We start from the raw sequence: 20,403 nt of genomic DNA on the forward strand, positions 1-20,403 counted from the left end.
TTCAGGGCTTGGGAGGCCTTCAGTGACAACTGGAGCTCGCCCAGCCCTTGGCTATGGAGTCAGCTCAGCTCTCGGTTCCCTCTCTGAGCTGCTCGCCTTACTTAAGCCTGTACCTATTGCATAAGCCTCTGGGGATATTTACATAAAGCATAATTAAAAATCAGACATAACATACCTCCTACAAGCAGTAGGATGAGTAGTTGAATGGCATGCACTCCAGAGCAGCTCAGTACCTGGAGATTTTGGCTGGGGCCCCCTTCCCTGCAACCTGGGGTCTCTTAATTTTTAAACTAGGTCTGAAATTCAGAGTAAATACCTAGTTTGTTTCAGATTAGAATTGTTGTCTATTAAAGTCATTGCCTAGGTCTGAAATTCAGACTAAATACCTAGTTTGTTTCAGATTAGAATTGTTGTCTATTCAAGTCATTGCTGCATTGTTGAACCTTCCTAACATGGATCTGCTTTGTAGATGGTGTGCACAATGCAGCTTTTGACTTCTGAGGCTAACATAATGCTCAGACACTTTAATGTTCATTGTTTTAGAAACAATGTAAATTTTCAGCATTTAGTAAATTTAGCAGCATTTTCTTTACCATAAGGAATAGAAATTCCAAAAGTGGATGCAAGTTCAGGTAGATGGTATTAAGCAGAAAAACCTTTTCTCTGAAAAATGTAGGTTTCAGTTTAGCAGTTGATGTTTTTCTTTTGTCAAGCTCTTTCAAAGTTGAGAAGGTAAGAGATGGGAAAAAAAGTAAAATTTTCTTCCAGGAATTATTCAGTGATTAGGAAACATCAAGGGGTGGCATGTTCAGGTTAGCAGAAGTGTTGAGGTGACTCTTCAGGATGCAGAGAGCTGGTTAGTAGGGTGTTCATTTATTCCCAGTCTGATTAAGCATCTAACTCCCAGAAAAATCATGGTGGGGATCTCAGTAACTCTGTGAGTGTGGTAACCAGGCACAAGCAGTGTTTCTGTGTGCATGTATGGTTAATCCTATTCAATAACATTTTACAGTGAGCTCCTTTCTAAGGTTTCTTGCAGAACTTGGGTCTCCCTTTAGTGCAGCTTGACCCATTTGAGTGCCTGACCTAAAATAAATGTCAGCAACTGTTTTCTAATGATAGGTGTAGAAAGTAAAGATGTGAAATACTACTGTATAATTCCATAAATATGCAGTGCAACCCCTTGGTAAGGAGAGATTTGCCAAATTTAGCAGAACATCTATATTTAGGTACAAATTTGCACATTGGTTTCACCAGTCAACTAGTTACAGTCTGGTGGGGGTGGGAAGGGTTTGTTTGAGCATTAATGCTGACTCATGAGTTCTTGTGTTCTGATTTAAATTGGGGCTGCCCAGCTGCTCCCCCATGGGCTCAGTATTGGGCAGCTCTTCTGTCTCCTTGCCTTGCCTTGGAGGGTGCTGCAATCCAGCTGCAGGCACAGCTGGATGGTGCCATGGGGCCATTGTGCTGTGCTCAGAGCTCAGAGCATCCCTGCAGTGTTCCCTTGGCAGAAGGGTCAGTGTGGAGGGAAGGGGAATGCACAGGGACTCCTTTTGCTGTGCATCTGTGGCCTGGCCTTCAAACTGGGAGCAGCTCCAGCACTGACCTGGGGGTTTGTTGGAGTCACAGCTGGGGCTCAGACCCTGCAGGTGAGGAGAGCTTCCATCTTAGCTAATTTTGAGTTCTTGTAACATCTGGGAGGATTTCTTTAAGGTATTAAGCTGTTATTGGAGTAAAAATAATTCTTGGATTTAAAACAGTCAAATCTTGACTTACATGGAAGAAGGAACCTTAGGTTTCTTTCCCACTGAAAGCTTGATGAAACAGGAAAAATAACTCCTGCATCCTGTGTGAGGAGCTTTGTGGCACTGTTCAAGTGAAGCTCTGAGGCCTCACTCTTAGCTGGGTGTTTTCATTTGGCTCTGCAGACACTTTCTTCCCTAGCAGCAGCCCATGGGCCTTGCAAACACCAACCAAACCTTGTCCTGGTGGGAATGGCCTTCTGCTGCAATGGGACTGTGAGCAAACCTCAGAAATCAGTCATTTCTGCAAGAACTTCATGAATTTAGGAGGTTTTTGCACAGTGCCTGGCCTCAGAGGTTGTCTCAAATAGAAACTTTCTAACTGGTACCTCCAGTGACCTTGGCCTATGATAAACTAAAGATTACTTTAACTTTGAAATGATACAAATATTTCTTTTTTGTAGCAACAGACTGCAGTAACAAGGTTGCAGCCTTTGTGTTATAAACCCAAAGCTGCTGCCTCTGACCAAGGGAGGTGCAGGTGAATTAATATTTGGATTTAGGGGTTAATTTAGTTAGGATGGCATGCTATAGTCCTTATTATACACAGATATATATTATAATAGAATACAGATAGTTTGTTTTGTTTTTTTTTCCTCAACAAGTAGTTTTCCCTTTTTATTGTGAAAGTGCAGAGGTTTGATTTTGCATAGTTTTGGAGGAATGCTGAGCAAGTGAAATTTATGGAAATGCATTTTACTCTTGCAACTCATTACTTAAGAATTTTTTTCTTATGTAATGTTGATTGTTTAGAAGTTTTATAAAATATTAGAAAATTTTCTTCTTTTTTGCAGTATTGTGCATTTTCTGCTGAAGTGCAGATAGAAAACACTTACTCTGATAAAACATAAATAAAAGAATTGGTCCTGTGCTGGATCCTATTTTTTTCCTGCTTTTTGTGAGATGAGACTCCTTATTCACTTTGGTCCTTTACTTTCAAGGGGGAGTTGAAATTTTTTTCCCAAATTATTTTCATCTGTGGCTCTTCCAAAACACCCTAGGATGTGTAAGGAAAGGTGCTGTAGACTGAGGGGTTACTCCCAGTTGAATTATGATGATTTGTTTGTCCAAATGCTGGTGGTGGCTCAGAAGAGACAAATGTGGCCAGGAGAGCTTTTCAAAAGTACCTTTCTGCACACCCACCCTGCAGGAAGAAAATACTCCCAAATAGAAGAAAAATAGGATATTTTATTTGGTACTGGACAGTGGGCCAACAGAAAGTCATCTCAGATGTTTTTACCATTTCATGTCTTAGCTAGGTGCCTAATTTATTCTCCCTTGCATTCAGTAAAGCAGAGGGATTATTAATTAACTAGGATTTTCTTCTAGGAAAATCCCTAAACCTGTTGAACTTTCCCCTTTCCAAAATCATGAATTAAACCAACAGTGTCCTGTGGCAGGCAGGTAGTAAGTCAGTCATATTTCAAAGCAAGGGAAGAGAGGAGATCAGCATTTGGGGCTGAATGTTCTGCTCCCAAACTGATCCTTGGGCATGGTGACTGCTGAGCATCACCTATTTATAGAGTTTGTGCACCTATTTAGAGTTTGTGCTCCTCCCCTGAAAGGGAGGCAGGGAAAAAGGAAGTTTGGCATTTAGGATTTCTTAGAATAAATCCAACAGCTTAGATAAATGTCTCTCTTATAATTGTTTTTATAAAATAATTACATTTTTAAGCCCTTGCACTGTCATATCTTGAATTTTCAGTGGATCACAGCTTAGGCAGAGCTCTGTGAGTTTCTCTGCCATGACTAAGGGATGGCTCAGGAGCTGCATTGGGGTTTCTGCTCCTTTGCTAGTGGGACAGCCTGAAAGGGACCCAGGGGAAAAGGAAGGCTCACGTGGAAGTTTGGCATTTAGGACTTTTTAGGATAAATCCAACAGCTTAGATAAATATCTCTTATAATTGTTTTTATGAAATAGTTACATTTAAGCCCTTGCACTGCTCTATGTTGAATTTTCAGTGGTTGTAGCTTAGGCAGGGCTGTGTGAGTTTCTCTGCCATGACTCAGGGATGGCTCAGGAGTTGCATTGGGGTTTCTGCTCCTTTGCTAGTGGGACAGCCTGAAAGGGACCCAGGGGAAAAGGGAGTCTCATGTGGAAGTTTGGCATTTAGGATTTCTTAGGATAAATCCAACAGCTTAGATAAATATCTCTCTTATAATTGTTTTATAAAATAGTTACATTTTTAAGCCCTTGCACTGCCATATCTTGAATTTTCAGTGGTTGTAGCTTAGGCAGAGCTCTGTGAGTTTCTCTGAAGTGAGTAAGTGATGGCTCAGGAGTTGCATTGGGGTTTCTGCTCCTTTGCTAGTGGGACAGCCTGAAAGGGACCCAGGGGAAAAAGGAAGTTTGGCATTTAGGGTTTCTCAGGATAAATCCAACAGCTTAGATAAATATCTCTTATAATTGTTTTTATTGAAAAAGTTACATTTAAGCCCTTGCACTGCTCTATGTTGGATTTTCAGTGGATCACAGCTTAGGCAGGGCTGTGTGAGTTTCTCTGCCATGACTAAGGGATGGCTCAGGAGCTGCATTGGGGTTTCTGCTCCTTTGCTAGTGGGACAGCCTGAAAGGGACCCAGGGGAAAAAGGAAGTTTGGCATTTAGGGTTTCTCAGGATAAATCCAACAGCTTAGATAAATATCTCTCTTATAATTGTTTTTATGAAATAGATACATTTTTAAGCCCTTGCACTGCTATATCTTGAATTTTCAGTGGATCACAGCTTAGGCAGGGCTGTGTGAGTTTCTCTGCCATGACTAAGTGATGGCTCAGGAGCTGCATTGGGGTTTCTGCTCCTTTGGGACAGCCTGAAAGGGACCCAGGGGAAAAGGGAGGCTCACGTGGAAGTTTGGCATTTAGGACTTTTTAGGCTAAATCCAACAGCTTAGATAAATATCTCTTATAATTGTTTTTATAAAATAATTACATTTAAGCCCTTGCACTGCTCTATGTTGGATTTTCAGTGGTTGTAGCTTAGGCAGGGCTCTGTGATAGTTTTCTGAAGTGACTCAGGGATGGCTCAGGAGCTGCATTGGGGTTTCTGCTCCTTTGGTAGTGGGACACACAGAGTGAAAGGGAGCCAGGGGAAAAAGGAAGTTTGGCATTTAGGGTTTCTCAGGATAAATCCAACAGCTTAGATAAATATCTCTCTTATAATTGTTTTTATGAAATAATTACATTTAAGCCCTTGCACTGCTCTATGTTGAATTTTCAGTGGTTGTAGCAGGGCTGTGTGATAGTTTCTCTGCCATGACTCAGGGATGGCTCAGGAGCTGCACTGGGGTTTCTGCTGCTCTGGCAGTGGGACAGCGTGCACAGACCTGTTTATCCAGGCCTTGAAAAGAATTGCTGCCACCAGCTTGGGCTCTGAGAGGGGCAGAAAGGCCAGGGTGATTTTCAGTTTGCTGTAAGCCTCTAGATAACTTAATTAGTCTCTTTAAATGCTGATTCCTCTTTCTGAAATGTATAGGTTGGCCTGGAAACAGATTATTGAATTACTATTGTATTCGAGTTCCACTTGTATGATTTTTTTTCTATTTAGGCATTGTCCCCTTGGATTGAAAAGAGATCTTAAAAGGTCATTTCCAAGAAGGTGGCTTAGAATGTTTCCCATCTTGGTTGGGTGTGAGCTTTACATCAGCAAACAAATGCATCTGTTTATCTTCTGCCTTAAAAGTTGCCTTCACTTTGGTTTAATGCCTGGGATTTAATACTTGAGCAAGGAAAGCCATGGCTAAATTGATGCAACAATTCTGGTTTCTATTCTAATAAATCAAATACTGAATTACACCAGCTGTTTCTTGGCTTGAGGTGAGGAAAGAAGAGGGGCTCTTTCTGTGGGAATATTAGATAAAAAACCAGGTGAGGAGGGAATCCTAGAGCCCATGGGAATATGGAGCACTCAGAACATGATTTAGAGTGGACTGAGATAGAATATGTGAAAATAAGGAGTGCTTAGTGCAAGTGGTGCTTGTTTTAGTCAAGTTTCCTGGTCTCCATTCCAAGGTTTTCTTTGGTATAAAGTCAAGAATTGGCACTTGATTTACTGGGATTGATGTGGATTTTGAATAAGCTTCAGTTGTCAGTTCCAGTTCTGTACGTGACAGCTCCTTGCTACAAAAGGTTGGTTTGTACATGGAGAAAATATATCATAATTATTTTTGTTTATCAGACATTGAGTATGTCTGGCTTTAACAGTGTTTTGGGTTATTTTAGTAGTTACTGAGATGAGTAAATCTTTCTTTTCTGCTATACAGAGAAACTTTGTGACATTGCCAGTTTCTTGTACCAAGAGGAGCCAACATGTGTTTTGTGTGCCTTAATTCTGTGAGGGTTAACAGAGTGCAATCATGTTGCTTATTGTTGTGAAACAGTGCTTTAATAAAAATAAATGGTAGTGATGTGTTTCTGGCAGATCCACAGATCAGACAGCTCTTTCAGAGGCTTGTGGAGGGTGTAGTTTGTGGTATTCAGAACTGCTTCAATAGTGTCAGTTGTCTTTTTAAGATAGAATTCAGGTAAGTGCTTAAATTGACATGAACCATTTGACAGCTGCTTGTCCAGGAGTGTCTGCTTATGGTTCAGTGTGAGTGCAAGAAAATTGAAACCCAGGATCAGCAATCTCTGGAAAGGATGAGTAGTAGTATAAAACATTCATTCTGATTTATTGTTTTAGCTGCATGTTTCAAATAACAGCTGTAATTTTGAAGAACTGGTGACTTGGGGTGCCAGGCTTGAGACCCTGTGGTGAAACAGCCATAAAGGTGTCAGTCCTTGCTCACTGCCTGCTGCCTCTCCCATCAGGAATATTGTATTTTGTGTAGGGATGTTGTTCTCATGGCCCACACTGTGTGTGTGAGGGCCTTTCCTTTCCTGCAGCAACAAATCTTGAGGCTGTGTCCACCTGTATTTACCCTGTATCTATAGCAGCATCTGCAACCTGAACCTGTGCTCTGAAATGAGCTCACCACAGCCCAGATCCTGTAGCTGCTTGTTTGGTAATTGTTTAATATCTCTGGGAATAAAGGCTGTCCTTTAGATAATCCTGCCTCCAGTCACTCACTCAGCTTCCTGCTGCAATCAGAGCTGAACAGATTTGCACCCCTTCTCTCCCCACCCTCCCAATGCAGTGCCCTGCCTGTGGAGCTGCTGCTGCTGCAGGTGTGAGCTCTGACAGCTGCACTTCAAGGTGGGGCCATAGGGAGCTGCCATGATTAATGCCTGTCTGCTCCCAAAGAATGATATTCCAGCTTGACAGACCCCTTTGAAGTCCATGAAATTCATCAAGTGGTAGAAAATTATTTGTTTTCTCCCTTTTTGATGTGTTAGTGTCACAAGGTGAGCAGTGACTGGATGATGCTCCAGGTGCTTTATGCTCCCCATGGAGGTGGTGAGCACCCAGAGCACCCTGTACCCCCAGGCTGGCAGGGTTCTGTGGAATCACAGCATCCTTGGTGCTGGATAATGCTCTCCTGGTGGTTTCTGTCTTCTTGGGCTGGAACTTTTATTTTTTAATGGAAGAAACTGCCTTTAGAATTTACAGCTCTAGCCAAACAGAGTAGATATGGTTTTATATAATTAATTATGTCTGAATTGATGTTCCCATTGATTCTATGTTGTTTCTAGGTACTGACTCTAGAGTACTTCCCTGAAATGTTTATTTTCTTTCTGTAGCTTTGAAATGCCAAGAAAGGACAGTGTCCTGAGACCCCACTGAAAGGTTTTGTGAAAATACCCACATTAGTTTGTGATTTTTCCTCTTCCTTTACTCCATCTCTTGAAACTGAAATGGTTGTGCAGGAAAGTACCTTAAGCAGGTGCAAAGATGTTTGGCTGGGCTGGCAGGGGAAGAGTGTTGAAAAGTGCATTCTCTGGTAAATCAAACCCAGGCTTTTTGTTGGAGTTAAGTCCACACCAAGGGGGTCGTGCTGCACTTTGTTGCAGGGAGCATCTGAGAGTGTCATGTCAGGGACAAAGTCCTTCACTTTACTTTCTCCTTGGAATGATTATTTTTAATGATTTTGATAGCTGAAATCCTTTATATGTGGAATTTACAAGAGTTTGATGTAAAATTTGAAATACAAACTAAAGTTCATTCTTAGAGCTATATCCTGTCACTATTCCCCAAAAATTTTAGGGCAGGATTGCAAGTATTAATCCAATATTGGCCTTCAGTTTAATAAAGGACATGACAACATAAACTGTAAGAGGTTGGGATTTTCTGAAAAATCCACAAGAACTTTCTCTGCTGCATTTCTCCTAATGCAGCATTGCACATGCTGTTAATTATGGAGTGAAAATGTCCAAATAGAATTATAGAAGTAATTAGAGTGGTTTCCTAACACAAAAGAGAAATTCAGGCAGTCATTTATTTGCATAAAAAATAGGAGTTTAGGAGTCCCAGTCAAGAGCTTGAGTCCTTATTATTTGTAAATACTCACAAACAGAGCAATGACTATTGTTACCCCAAAACAAATGTTCATAGCTCAATAGGTTCAAGTTCAAGGAAATAATTTAACAGCACCTTTCTCTTTGCTATGAACACTTTTTGTAAAGATGGCCTTCCCAGGTGCACTGATGTGGCAGAAGTGGGAGGAGAAGGCAGGAGGAGCTGTCTGTGCTGCTGCCCTTGCCTGCAGGAGGAGGGAGCAGTGCTACCTACAGCCCCCAGGAAGCTTTTCCATCCTCTGTAGCCTGTCAGGAGCAGGCTGTTTGTGAGCAGGTCCAGGCTATTCTGGGCAAAGCCCTTTGCAGTAGTGCAACATAAGGGAGCTCAGTTTAGATTTAATATTAGAAATGTGTTGTAACCCTGCTCATCATGTCCAGCTGACCAGAATCACCGGTGTCAGTGGGGATGGTGGTGCTGCAAAGTCCCTGTGCATCCCCTTGGTGTAATCTTCCCTGCAGTGCTGTCCTTGCCTCTCTGCTGGGGCTCTGCTCCATTCTCTGCAGCACAGCCCTTCCTGTCTTCCCAGGGCTCCTCCTGGACTCTCAACCCACCCCTATTTATTTCTGTTACCTTCATGAGCCACAGCTGCTGCCCAACCAAGGACCCTGCAGCTGCAGCTCGTTTGGAGCAACTCGGACCCACACAGGTCTTACAGTACAACATATATTCAGGCCCTCACATTGACCCACACAGGTCTTACAGTACAACATATATTCAGGCCCTCACATATTCCCCCTTTTCTTTTAGCAATTACACAATTACAATATACATACAGTCCCAGCTCTCAGGCTGCCACAGCTTTTGGCTGTCTTAAATACATCCATAGAATATATACATATCCCTATACAGTCCCAGCTTTCAGGCTGCCCCAGCTCTCGGCTGTCCTTAAACACATACACAGAATATACATATCCCTATACAGTCCCTGCTCTCTCTGGCTGCCACAGCTCTCCACTGTCCTTAAGCACATACAAATCCCTAGATGTTCCAAGGTTCTTTTCCTTAAAGGCCATATTCTTACAGCTTTCTGCTGTTACAGCTCCTTAATTCCAAGGCCATATTATGTTCTAAAGTCCCAGCTCTCAGGCTGTCTTTAAACACATACACAGAATATACATATCCCTAACCAGTTGTTGTAATCTTCACTGCAGTGTTGTTCTTGCCTGAATAGATGTTGTATTGTAGTGTGGGTTGCTCCAAAGGAGCTACAGCTGCAAAGTCCTTAGTTGGGCAGCAGCTGTGGCTCGTGAAGGTAACTGAAATAAATAGGGGTGGGTTGAGAGCCCAGGAGGAGCCCCTGAGAAGACAGGAAGGGCTGTGCTGCAGAGAATGGAGCACAGCCCCAGCAGAGAGGCAAGGACAACACTGCAGTGAAGATTACAACAGGATGGTGGTGCTGCAAAGTCCCTGTGCACCCCCTGAGCTGCATAAGCTCGGTGCTGGGGGTAACGCACAAACGCTGATGGGGCTGAGGCCACATGGCTGCAATGTGGCTGCTCTGGAGGAGGCTCCAGGGCTGTAACTGGATCTGCAGAGCTGCCAGGCTGCTGCAGTCCTTGGCAGGGCTTCAGCGAGGCCATGGCTGCTGTGGGAGAGCAGGAGGCACTGGGGGGGTGAGCCCTGCCCTCCTGTCCCCTGCAGCTTCTGGCCTTTGGGCTGGGAAGGTGAAATTGGTTTGGCAGTTGGAATAACGTCTGGAGTCCTTGTGTTCCTCATGAGCCTGCCCAAGTAAGATGCTTATTAACTGCCCAAAGCAGCTAGCAAAATAATCCAAAAATAGCACAGTGACTGGTTACTCTATCACTTTGCTGCAGATCTGATTAGGATAGAACAGAGTGCCTAAATTTTGCCACATGAGCAGTGTATTATGTCTTCCAGGAATGCTAATATGAAATGTGCTTGGATTTTTTTACTTGCTTGTTTTGATTTTTAATGCAGTTATTTTTTGTTTTAAAAGCCAGATTTGTTTGATATTTCAAAAAAAATATTACGATATATATTTATTGTAGGTCACTTCCATTCACAGGAGACATCTGATCAATTAGGTAATTTCTCACTCTGCTATTAGTGATAGAATATCCAACTGTTCATTCTCTCTGGCTTTGTCTTATTGTGTGAGAAACTGCATTGATTTACAGAAATGTCAGACATTCTGACATGAAAATACATTGAAGTTTATTCTGGGAGACTGGCAGTGGTGCAACTATTTTAACATTTTGCATATGGATTTTCAGTATTTTCACACTCAAGATATATTTTTACTGTGGGTATGTTATTAAGCTCTTACTAAAAATCAAAATAAAACCTAAAAATTGATGCTTAACATGTGCAGTAATAATGAAAGCATCTGCCTTCCTATGATACAAAACTATGATGAAAGTATTGTGTATGAAGCAAGAATTTTTGAGAGATTTTAATTGTGCAAAGTCTCTGGAAGTGCAGTTGCTGATGTAAAGAAGAGCTGAAAGGCAGGAAGAGTTCATAAGAGTGGTGAAAAGAGCAGACTACACCAGTAAGTAAAAACTGTGTGTGTAATTTACTCTAATTAGTAGTGTTTGCACAATCATTGTTAAAAATACAGACTTATTTCGAGGTTCCTGTAAGCAAAATGTATTCCCTGTTGGGGAGACAGAGGTTCCTTGGAAGCTGAATATTTGCATGGTGAATTAACACCGATTTAGGCTCAAGATGTGGATTGTTGCCTGTAAAATCCAGTAAATAGATCCCAGTGAGCTTGTGCTGGCAGCAGGCAGGGAGAAAATGGTCCAGATCTTTCCCAAAGTGTCAAAACCATGAAGTTGTAGAATTTGCAGCAGGACAGCTTCTGGCAGGTTGCTGCAAGGCTGCTGTGCTTCCCTTGGCTGAGGAGAGCCCTGAGGCTTGCCAGGAGCCACTGAGTGTTTCTGCAGTGTTTGTTGTTCTCAAGTGCACTTGCTTCAGTGGGAGGTGACATTTTTACTCCTTTTGGTGTGTCCTCAAAAGGGAGGACTGCTGGTAAATGTAGTGGTGTGGTTGACAAAGAAAAATGTCCATAAGAATCTAATAAAATTTCTTGTATCAGGTTCTCAGCTGTATATAAAGAATGGTCATGTAGACGCAGTGGGAATTTCTGCCCTTCACCAGATCACACAAGCATGTTGCAATAGGAATTATATTTCCATCATATTAATGCCTTGTGTAGCCTTGTGGGGAAGAAATGAAAAACCCTGAAGTACTCATGTAGGTAAGGGTGAATTTTCCCAGAAATCAGTTTTGCATCAGAACTCATGAAAGCAGAGAGTCCTTAAGCTGGCTATGGACTAACCTGGAATTAGAGTTCTGCTGAGGGGGCTGTTACTGTAGGGATACATTTTGCTGTGTAAATAGCTCTTCTTTGTTTGTAGTAAAAATATGTATCACTGGTTTAGGTCACTGATTTTCTACTTGTTTAATGTTCAACTCTTCTTGCAATGAGAGTTTCTTATTTTTAGGACTGTTGCTTGGACTAACCTAGAAATCTTGCTTCTCTGAGCACCAAATCAGAGCCTGCTGCCTTACCTTTAATATTTGTGTCTGGCACACAAGATCTACTATCTGTAAGCTGGCTGGGGTCACAAATATCCACTGAGATGTGGATATTTGTGTTCTCATGTTCAGTGTTCCTAAAAAGTCATACTTGCTCCTATTGCCATGATATTCCAATGTGAGCATTTCCCTGGCACACAGGGCTGGCTGGGACACCAGGGGATGGTGTTACAGCCATTTCCATATCAAAAAGGGGAAGAAATGAACGAATAGCAGAGCTCTGTGCTGCTCCCAGATCCTGTTAACGTTGTTCACACAATGGAGCACTGAATGAATTTGCAGATGGCCTGATTTGATTTTTTTTGAAGTATAAATTTTCCTTTTCCAGGGGAAAACCAGGTGGTAGTTTTCTGCTGGGGTGAGAAAAATAGGGGGAAGTATTTTGGGGAAAACTGAGAAAGGGAGATGAGACTGGGGTATGAAGTGGGAGAGGGCTAAGGCACCAATAGTGTTGGTACAGATAACAGACAACATCTAATTATAAAATAATGTTTTTGTCTTAAAATACTCCTGAAAATAGAGGAAATTATGTCTGAGCTTGGGAGATTCTGAAATGTAGCTGTGTGAGTCAGGTATCCTCCTTGTTTACTCTGGCAAGCTGTCATAAAACTGCAGTGTGTTATGTTGAGTAATTCCATGGGCTTGTGTTTGGAGGTCACGTGGGGCACTGGTGGGACAGCATTATTGCTGCTTGGTGTCAATACCTGCCTGCCTGATCCTGCTGCAGATCTCTTCTTGTCCACAAAGCAGAGCAGCCTGGGCTAATGCTGAGTGCCAGCTTGGAAACAGATGTTTTGCTGTTGAGTTTTGGTCAATCCTTGTGTTCCTGCTCAAAATAAACAAAATCTTTGTGCTACCTCTGTTGAAATGACTTTTAAAAGAGAAATGAAAGGCATCTTGGGAAAACATTCCATCTTTCCCTGGCACTCAGATAGGTCCAGCTGTACCACAGTCATTACTGGTGGCTTTTATTAATAATAACATGGTAGATGAGCTTCTGGTGACAAAGATGTTACAGCCTGCTTGGGTGGTTAACTGTGCAAACATGCATAATAACACTTATTCTGTATTTTACCTGAGTTGAGTGTTTTAAATTGTAATTTTTGCAGTTTTTGTATTTTGTTACTTTAATTACCTCTTCAATCAGTTGACCAGATGTTTTTTGTAGTTTTGTTCTTGGCAGTTAAAACACAATTATGATAGTACAGTTAGATTATTTTAATGGGATTTTTTTGGGTAGTATTCTAGATTTACTTTAAAGCTTCAAAAATGGTAAAATTGGTTTGTTTTGACTTTGCAAACAGGTCGAATCATTTATTTTGGACCAAGAAGATCTTGATAACCCAGTGCTCAAAACCACATCGGAGCTGTTCCTATCGAGTGCTGCAGAAGGTGCAGACTTGAGAACTGTGGATCCAGAAACACAAGCAAGACTTGAAGCCTTACTGGAGGCAGCAGGTACTTCCCTTGTCTAGTTCTTTTTCTGAACCTGACTTTTTGTACACAGATCTGGCAGCACATAAATTTTGACACTGGTGAAATGTTCAGGAGTCTGGAAATTTCCCATGATGAGCAGAACATGGAAAAGAAGCTCATAACTCCTACAAGGGTTGCAGGTTGCTTAGTGCACTCTTTCTGTACATACAGAGTTAGAAAAATGAATTTGAATTAAATGGTATTTCATATAATTGAGATTACATATGTTACGAGAGGGAGAATTAATGAGGAGAAAATACAAGGAAGTAGATTTGCTAAAATGACCTTTTTTTCCTGCTAATTTAGTCAATATATAATTATTAATTCATTACTCCAGAAATTTACAGGTAAAATAATTTTTTCTCTGTTTTAACTTTGACAAAAGCATTTTTGCATTCTGTAGTTCTGAGGTATCACTGTTGGAAAATACATATTAAACATTCCTGGTTTGGAACAGACCTGATGAACATAGTTGCTTCTACATTTATTAGCTTAAGAATGAAATCTTGACTAATTCAAATCCTCCTACAATTTGTGACTGGGATGTTTGTCAGGGATTTGGAAATTATTTCTTAGTTTCAAAATTCCAAGGACAAAAAGATATAAAACCCCTGCTTTGAAACAAATCACAATTGATCATCATCAGTATATACTCAGACTTGTAATGGTGTGCTAAAATTGGAGTTTTCCCACCTTACTTTGGAATACTTAAGGAGCTACATAAAATTGCACTTATTTGCAGGTGTGTGGATGCTAAGCTGTGTACAGTCTTAAAGGAGAATTTTATTCTAAGAAAGCAAAAGGGGCAGAGATTTGGGATTTGGGTTCTCTTTGCATTTTGGATTTCAGAATACCCAACTTAGAACACAGCACAGCTTTTGTCAGCAGGAAGTTGCAGCAGCCTGTCTGCTGTAACTCTTGAGGCCCAAACTTTGTTTTGTGGGGAACACAGGCTGTTCCTGGGATACTACATGCACTAAGGGAATTTGAATCATTTCCTCCCTTTTTAAGCAGTTTTAAAAATGCAAATCAGTTCCTCTCATGTACCTGGTGGTTGCTGTGTCCCAAAGCCCATTTTTGGCTTTATAAATTGCTGGTGTTATGGGGCAATGCTGGGGCTGCAGTGCTCACAGAGATCTCCCAGTATTTGGCATATCCAGGAGGTGCCTTTGCTGTTTGTAGCACCTGTGAGAATGCTGGACTCAGATTTCTAAGCACTAGTTGGGTATTTGTCCCCAGGATTACATAATTTGTTTTTTAGCTGAGCTTTCCATGTCTTGGTTTTCCCCAAGTACATGAGCAGAGAGGAAGGAATCTGGAAAGAAGAGCAAATAAAAAAAGGAGTGCCTTTGTTTGAGGACTTCATCTCCAGAAAGACTGGACAGAATTAATGCCACTTGATGAATGTGTGAGATCAGAAGAGTGAAAATACTCTGGGGAAAGTTCTCTAGTTAAGCTGTACTTGTATTTCCCACTGTGGATTGGAATACTAAAAATAACAGGCTAACCTAAAGAAGATGCTGTGAATCTGGTAGTTCATTAATAAAAGCCATAATTTGACAGTGATTGAAAAAGAAGTTAGTGGTTTTGGGAGATGTTCTAATACCTTCACTGGATTTATCTGCCTAGTTTGGCTGAAAATACCCTTTTTAACCCTGAGTGAGCTTCTAGGCTTCCATCATGGCAACCTAGTGCTGGACCTTTGTATTCTTTTACAGTTTGGTGAAAGCAAGTGATTTCTGCTGTTCTTTTAGTTACAGTTCAGTCCTCAGCATTAAGGATAGCTTGGAAAAGTAGGAGGCAGAACTGTGGCTCAGACACATTTAAAGCCTTGTCTGTAGTTTCCAGGCCTTGGTTGTGATGATCCCCCTGTGAGGGGCTTGATTCCACCTTACAACCTAGGAAAAAAATCAATTTTGTGTTCAGTATCTTGGATTTCTTAGGGTTTCTCACGTGCCAGGTTTGTGGATGTGTCATTAGGATCCTAATGAGTGTGACTTGCAGAACAAGTTTTGCTCATTCATCTTGAATCCTTTAATGCTCCAATCTCACATGGCTGTGTTGTTGATTAGCTCAGGAAGGTGAGTTCTAGCAACTGCAGCCACGTGGGATTTTGTTCTTCCAAGTACTTGTGCAGAAGTGCTTTTCAGCCATTGTGTGCTGTGTGATTTGTAGGGGCTGTGCTTTGTTTGTGAGGAGCTGTCTTGGTTTGAGAGCTGCTGCACAAGAAGCCAGAGGTTATTTGAACTGCTTGAAGATGTTTCTGTAGGTTGTATTTACCCACCATGAGAGTGCTGGATATTTTTTCACTTGCTTGTTTGACTTGCTTATTCTGTTTCAAGGATTGTGGATGTGGAAGGTGAGAGCCTTAAGCCAAATTTCCAGCAAGAGGATTGTGTCTCACCCCCCTTGGCATAGCAGCAATTACACACATGCACAAATCCATGTGCATCCAAAGATTCTTGTTTTTCTCTAAAAATCTGCCAGATTAGCTTCACTTTAGACAACTATACTTTATTCTGTGAAAGAACAGGCACTTTATTCATGAACAACTACCTTTAAACAGCTGTCAGTGTTTGTATTATTTCAAAAAAATTAGTTCTACAATCTGAAGACCAAGAGACCGTTGTAAATATCAGTTGTTTCCACCTTCAGAAACTGGAGATAAATTAAAACAACTGAATTGTGTTGTGTGGCAAGTTTTAACCTAAACAAAGTCTGCTATATCTTCCTTCAGTTTAATTCCTATTACTAGAGAAGGCATTTATAGGTAAAATAATCTATGGAATGAGAACCATCCTGCTTGGAGGATGTTTCCATTTTTCAAGCTGCAATTAAACAGATTATTAGTATTCTGAGAGTGGAGTCCTGTTCTGCACTAGAAACATTTCTCTCCACTGTTAATTAGGGTACTGTGGATTTCTTAAAATAATATTTCAGCTCTGAAGAGTCGTGATTCTTGTGTGGATCTTCAGAAAGAAAGTGTCAAATGCCCTTTTTAGGGGCAGAATTTGACAGCTGGAGATGAGAGCTCTGTGCTACTGGGGATGATTAGTTTGAGTGTTGAAAGCTCTTGTTCTTCTTGGTGAGTTCTTTGTGGGTCCTCAAGATGTGTTGGTGAAAGGGCAAAGTGGGATAATTCCAACAGGTTAAACCAGTTTCATTTTCTGTTCCCAACTTGTATTGGCATCAGGAAGGGGAAATGACTCTCCTGTGTTGTGCAGTGTCTTTCTGCAGGTTGTTTTTTGAGGATAGGAAAGGTGTTGGTTCAGGCACGTGGCCAAATAAAAATCCTGGGTCCCCATTTGGTGTATTCTGCAGCAAAAGCACAGATTTCTACAGAAAGTTGTGAAATGTCAAAATGTTAATCCCTGCAGTTAAAATACCCTGTTGATAGTGTTTCAGCATGGCTTGGCTGAGTTTTCTGGGAAGTGAAATAGAGTGTTACTGAACTGCTGCTTGACTTGAGGAAATAGCTTGAGTGCCTGTGTCCCTTCCAGCAGAGATTTGAAGTGTGTTCCTTCTCAGTCTGAATGTTGAAACACTCTGACAATGAAGCATCAAAAAACAAGATGCAGAAGAAAGTGGTAGAGAAACTTCAGCTGCCTTTGGGGGACATGATGTTCCTTTATCTACACAGGGAGTAGTTCTGCAAGCAGTGAGTTCCTCAGGACTCCCACTATTGTTTGCAAAGAGGCTTGTGAGGAAAATATTTTGAGGGAGAATGTTGAGCCAAAGGTTTGTTTAATGAAACATGTGAATAGTCCATTCTTCTGTTCAAACAGTGAGCAGTTATCCTTGTTTTCTGATGAAATACAGTATTAAAGGTAGCTAGAGACCCTCACAAATGGTTTGGTGGTTTTGGGACTTTGAGGGATTAATTGTAGTGTAAATGGTGAAAGAGAACTCGAGTCCTAATAATGTTTTTGTTTATACCTGTGAATTTTAGTAGTTCATTCAGGCATGAGGGCCTGATACTGCTCTTTGGAAAAGCTGCTGGGGTGCTGGGGGTATAGGTTGTGTATTTTGGAGCTGGGAAAGGCAAAATGTGGAAGTGATCACCTGCTTAGTGGAAATACAGAACACAGATCATAATATGAATGAGCCCAGATGAAATCTGCCTGCTTTAGGATCAACTGAAAGGTTAGAGTAGATTCAGCAATGGTGGAATTGAGTGCTTTCCCTTGTATATTTATATTTCTATTTACTCACTTGCCAACCTGTTGACCAAACCTGCCTTTTTTGTCCTCTTGTGATGTGATCTAACCCATTCATTATTCACTAACAGCAGGGGTTACCAGGGAGTGAGCTGTGGTCTGAAAGAACAGTGCCAGAGAGGCACAGCTTGCTTTCATCCTGCATCTGAGGGAATCCTCAGAAAGTGACAGAGACTGGGCTAGAGCAATTCTTTGATCATGTTCTTTGATTCATATTTATGATGAATAAGATTCTTTTATGAACTTGGTGTTTCTTTTCTTGGGGCTGATGAGTAACTAAGCTGTGATTTAAATGAGGGTGGGCATTAGAAACTTAATGTCTGAAGGGTTGTCCAAGCTTGAAACTATACAAGTTATATTATACTTGTATAATATACAAGTATATTATATACTTGTATAATATACAATATACTTATACAAGTTATACTATTTCAAGTATACAACTATACTTGAAACTATACAAGTGGGGGTCTGCAGGAAACAGATTCATGTTTGTCATTTTATTGGTTGCACCTCTGTGCTTGTGGAATACAGCAAAGGCATATCTAGATGTGTATTGGTGTTTTGAAATAAAGAAAGAGAAGCAGGGTCTTTTTTGGAGGGAGGGGGAATCAAAGAGGATTGCTGGAATTGGAGCAAAGATGTAACTTTATTGTAAAAACATTGCAATATCAAATTTTAAATGTGTTTAACCTCCTTCAACATGGCCAAAATCTTACCTTAGTCCAGTTAATGTAACTGATGGTAAACCAAGAAAGGCTTTTCACCATAATTTGATCTGATCTGAAGTACTTGGTGTTCCATGGGCATGGGATGCAGACCAATAAGGGAAGCAGTTTTCAGCAGGACAGTTTGAACAGGCTCCACTGAAGGTGTTTCTGCAGAGATCAAAGCAGCCCTGCCACTGCAATGACCCCTGTCTTGTTCACTGCAAAGCTTCTGCCTTTTGAGATACTGGCACATTACAATGATTTACCCATTTTCTTTCTTCACTATCCAAATATTCAGAGTGGAAAGGAATATATGGTATGTGAAACACAGAGATTTGTTGTGCTTTTGAGTAAGTTGGATAAACTCAATTGAGTGCATGTAATTGAATTATTAATATTATATCTCTCTGAGATTTTGCATGATTTAAATATTTTTTCTATTCTAGTAGGCTTTTAGATTGGAAAAAGTCTAGTCTAATCCTGCTCTTAGTCAAATTAACTTCCATGCTTTGACAGTGTGTTAAATGTAGCAGCTTCATATTTTTTAGCTGTTTTCCAGATGGATTTTGCTGTGAGGAACAATCTCATTGTCATAACACTTAAATTGCTGCCTTTAGATATCAGATGGCTGCTACCTTACCAGCTCTGAAAGCTTTACTTCTGGAATTCTTTGGCAAAGATGATTTTAACCTTTCTTCAGAGGGGATGGGGAGTGGGAAGAGATGAGACAAAAACTTACCAGTTTTATTTTGTGAAGTATAAAAATTGACCAGGGTTCTCCTCAGTCTCTCAAGTTGCCTACATATTTATATATATCTGTGTATGGATGTCAGAAGTAGTCATGAGTAATCAGTAAATTCTTCATGATTGTACCATAAAAAGTTTGTGCAATCCTCCTTTTAACAAGTTTTTTTTCAGTTCTGGATATAGTTTTTATTAACATAACTTCTCCTTTCTATTTTCCTTCTGCTGTATTTTATTTTTCATGCAAGCTGGATTCTTCTGTAAGATGAAACACCCTTTGCTCTCTTGTTCCAATATGGGAAACAAATTATTGCTGCTTAAAATCTTTTTTCCATTCAGTATTGATTTCAGGACTACTTTCTTATATTAGTACTTGGAGTAGCTTCAGCCAAAAGGAATGTGGGGAGAGTTTGGGCAGGAGAAAAGCAGCAGTGCTGTACTGCCAATGCTGTGCAGTGCAGAGTTTGCTTTGCTCTGTGTCCCTGCCTCCTCTCAGCAGCTGGATGTGCTGCTGTCCTTGGGAAGCAGAGATTGGAGCTGTGGGAAATGAAGCAGTTTCTGCTCTTGGAAGTTGGAGTTCACCAGCAAGTGAATCTTCTCCTGAAATGTGTCAGAGAGAGTGAGGAGGTAGACAGGCCTCAATCTCTTGTATCTTCTGCAAGAAGAGTCTTAGTTGTTTATTAAAAAAACCTCAATTACACTGACTTGAAATCTGTGTTTGCTTTTTTTTTGTTGTTTCAGTCATGTAGTTTCCTTAGCACATGGTCACAAAATCAGAGTTTAGAATTGTTCAAAAAAGAGTTTGAATATTGGCTGAATGCTTTGAGGTGTGCAGATGATCGGATCTGAATCAGTTTTTCAGATTTTCCTTTTTGACATTTTTTTTTTAATGTTCTGTATCTTAATATTCAAACATGGTGGCAGTAACCAGTGCCAGGCACTTGCTCCATACTGGGCTAACTGGTAGGTCAGGTCAGGAGTGTGGATGTGAGCCACACCTCCTGGAGCTGGGGGAGTGTCCTGTGGGGAGTCACTGCCCTGGAGCAGGGCTGATTGCTGCCCAAACACTCTGGGTCATGTGCTGGGCTGGGGACACTTCCTCTGGGCTGTGACACATCTGTCTGTAACACTTCTGGCAGTTCTGTAATCCTAGCAAATATTTGGGGTCTTTTAAAGTGTCAGAAGTAACTGAGGTTTTCTGTCACAGTGGTCACAAGGGTTGCAGGATGAACAGAGAGACGAGAATGTTGACCTCGTTTTCAGAAGGCTTGATTTATTATTTTATTATATATATTACATTATAACTATACTAAAAAGAAATAGAAGGAAAGGTTCTCAGAAGGCTAGCTAAGCTAAGAATAGAAAAGGAGTGAATAACAAAGTTCTGTGTCTCAGCAGAGAGTGAGACCCAGCTCTGCCGTGAGTGGTCAGTAAATCCA

At 41.0% G+C, this 20,403-nt stretch overlaps 1 protein-coding gene across 11 annotated transcripts in view; it reads left to right on the forward strand.

Moving 5' to 3' along the window:
* Positions 1 to 20,403, forward strand: part of ANKHD1 (ankyrin repeat and KH domain containing 1) — a 102,401-nt gene that overhangs the window by 3,685 nt on the left and 78,313 nt on the right. For all 11 annotated transcript variants that reach the window (XM_064725355.1, XM_064725356.1, XM_064725360.1 and 8 more), the window contains exon 2: positions 13,122 to 13,275. In XM_064725355.1, the coding sequence (XP_064581425.1) occupies positions 13,122 to 13,275 (154 nt within the window). The remainder of the gene's footprint in view (positions 1 to 13,121; positions 13,276 to 20,403) is intronic.

Source organism: Zonotrichia leucophrys, chromosome 13 (assembly GCF_028769735.1).
Source record: "Zonotrichia leucophrys gambelii isolate GWCS_2022_RI chromosome 13, RI_Zleu_2.0, whole genome shotgun sequence".
Taxonomy (NCBI): Eukaryota; Metazoa; Chordata; class Aves; order Passeriformes; family Passerellidae; genus Zonotrichia; species Zonotrichia leucophrys.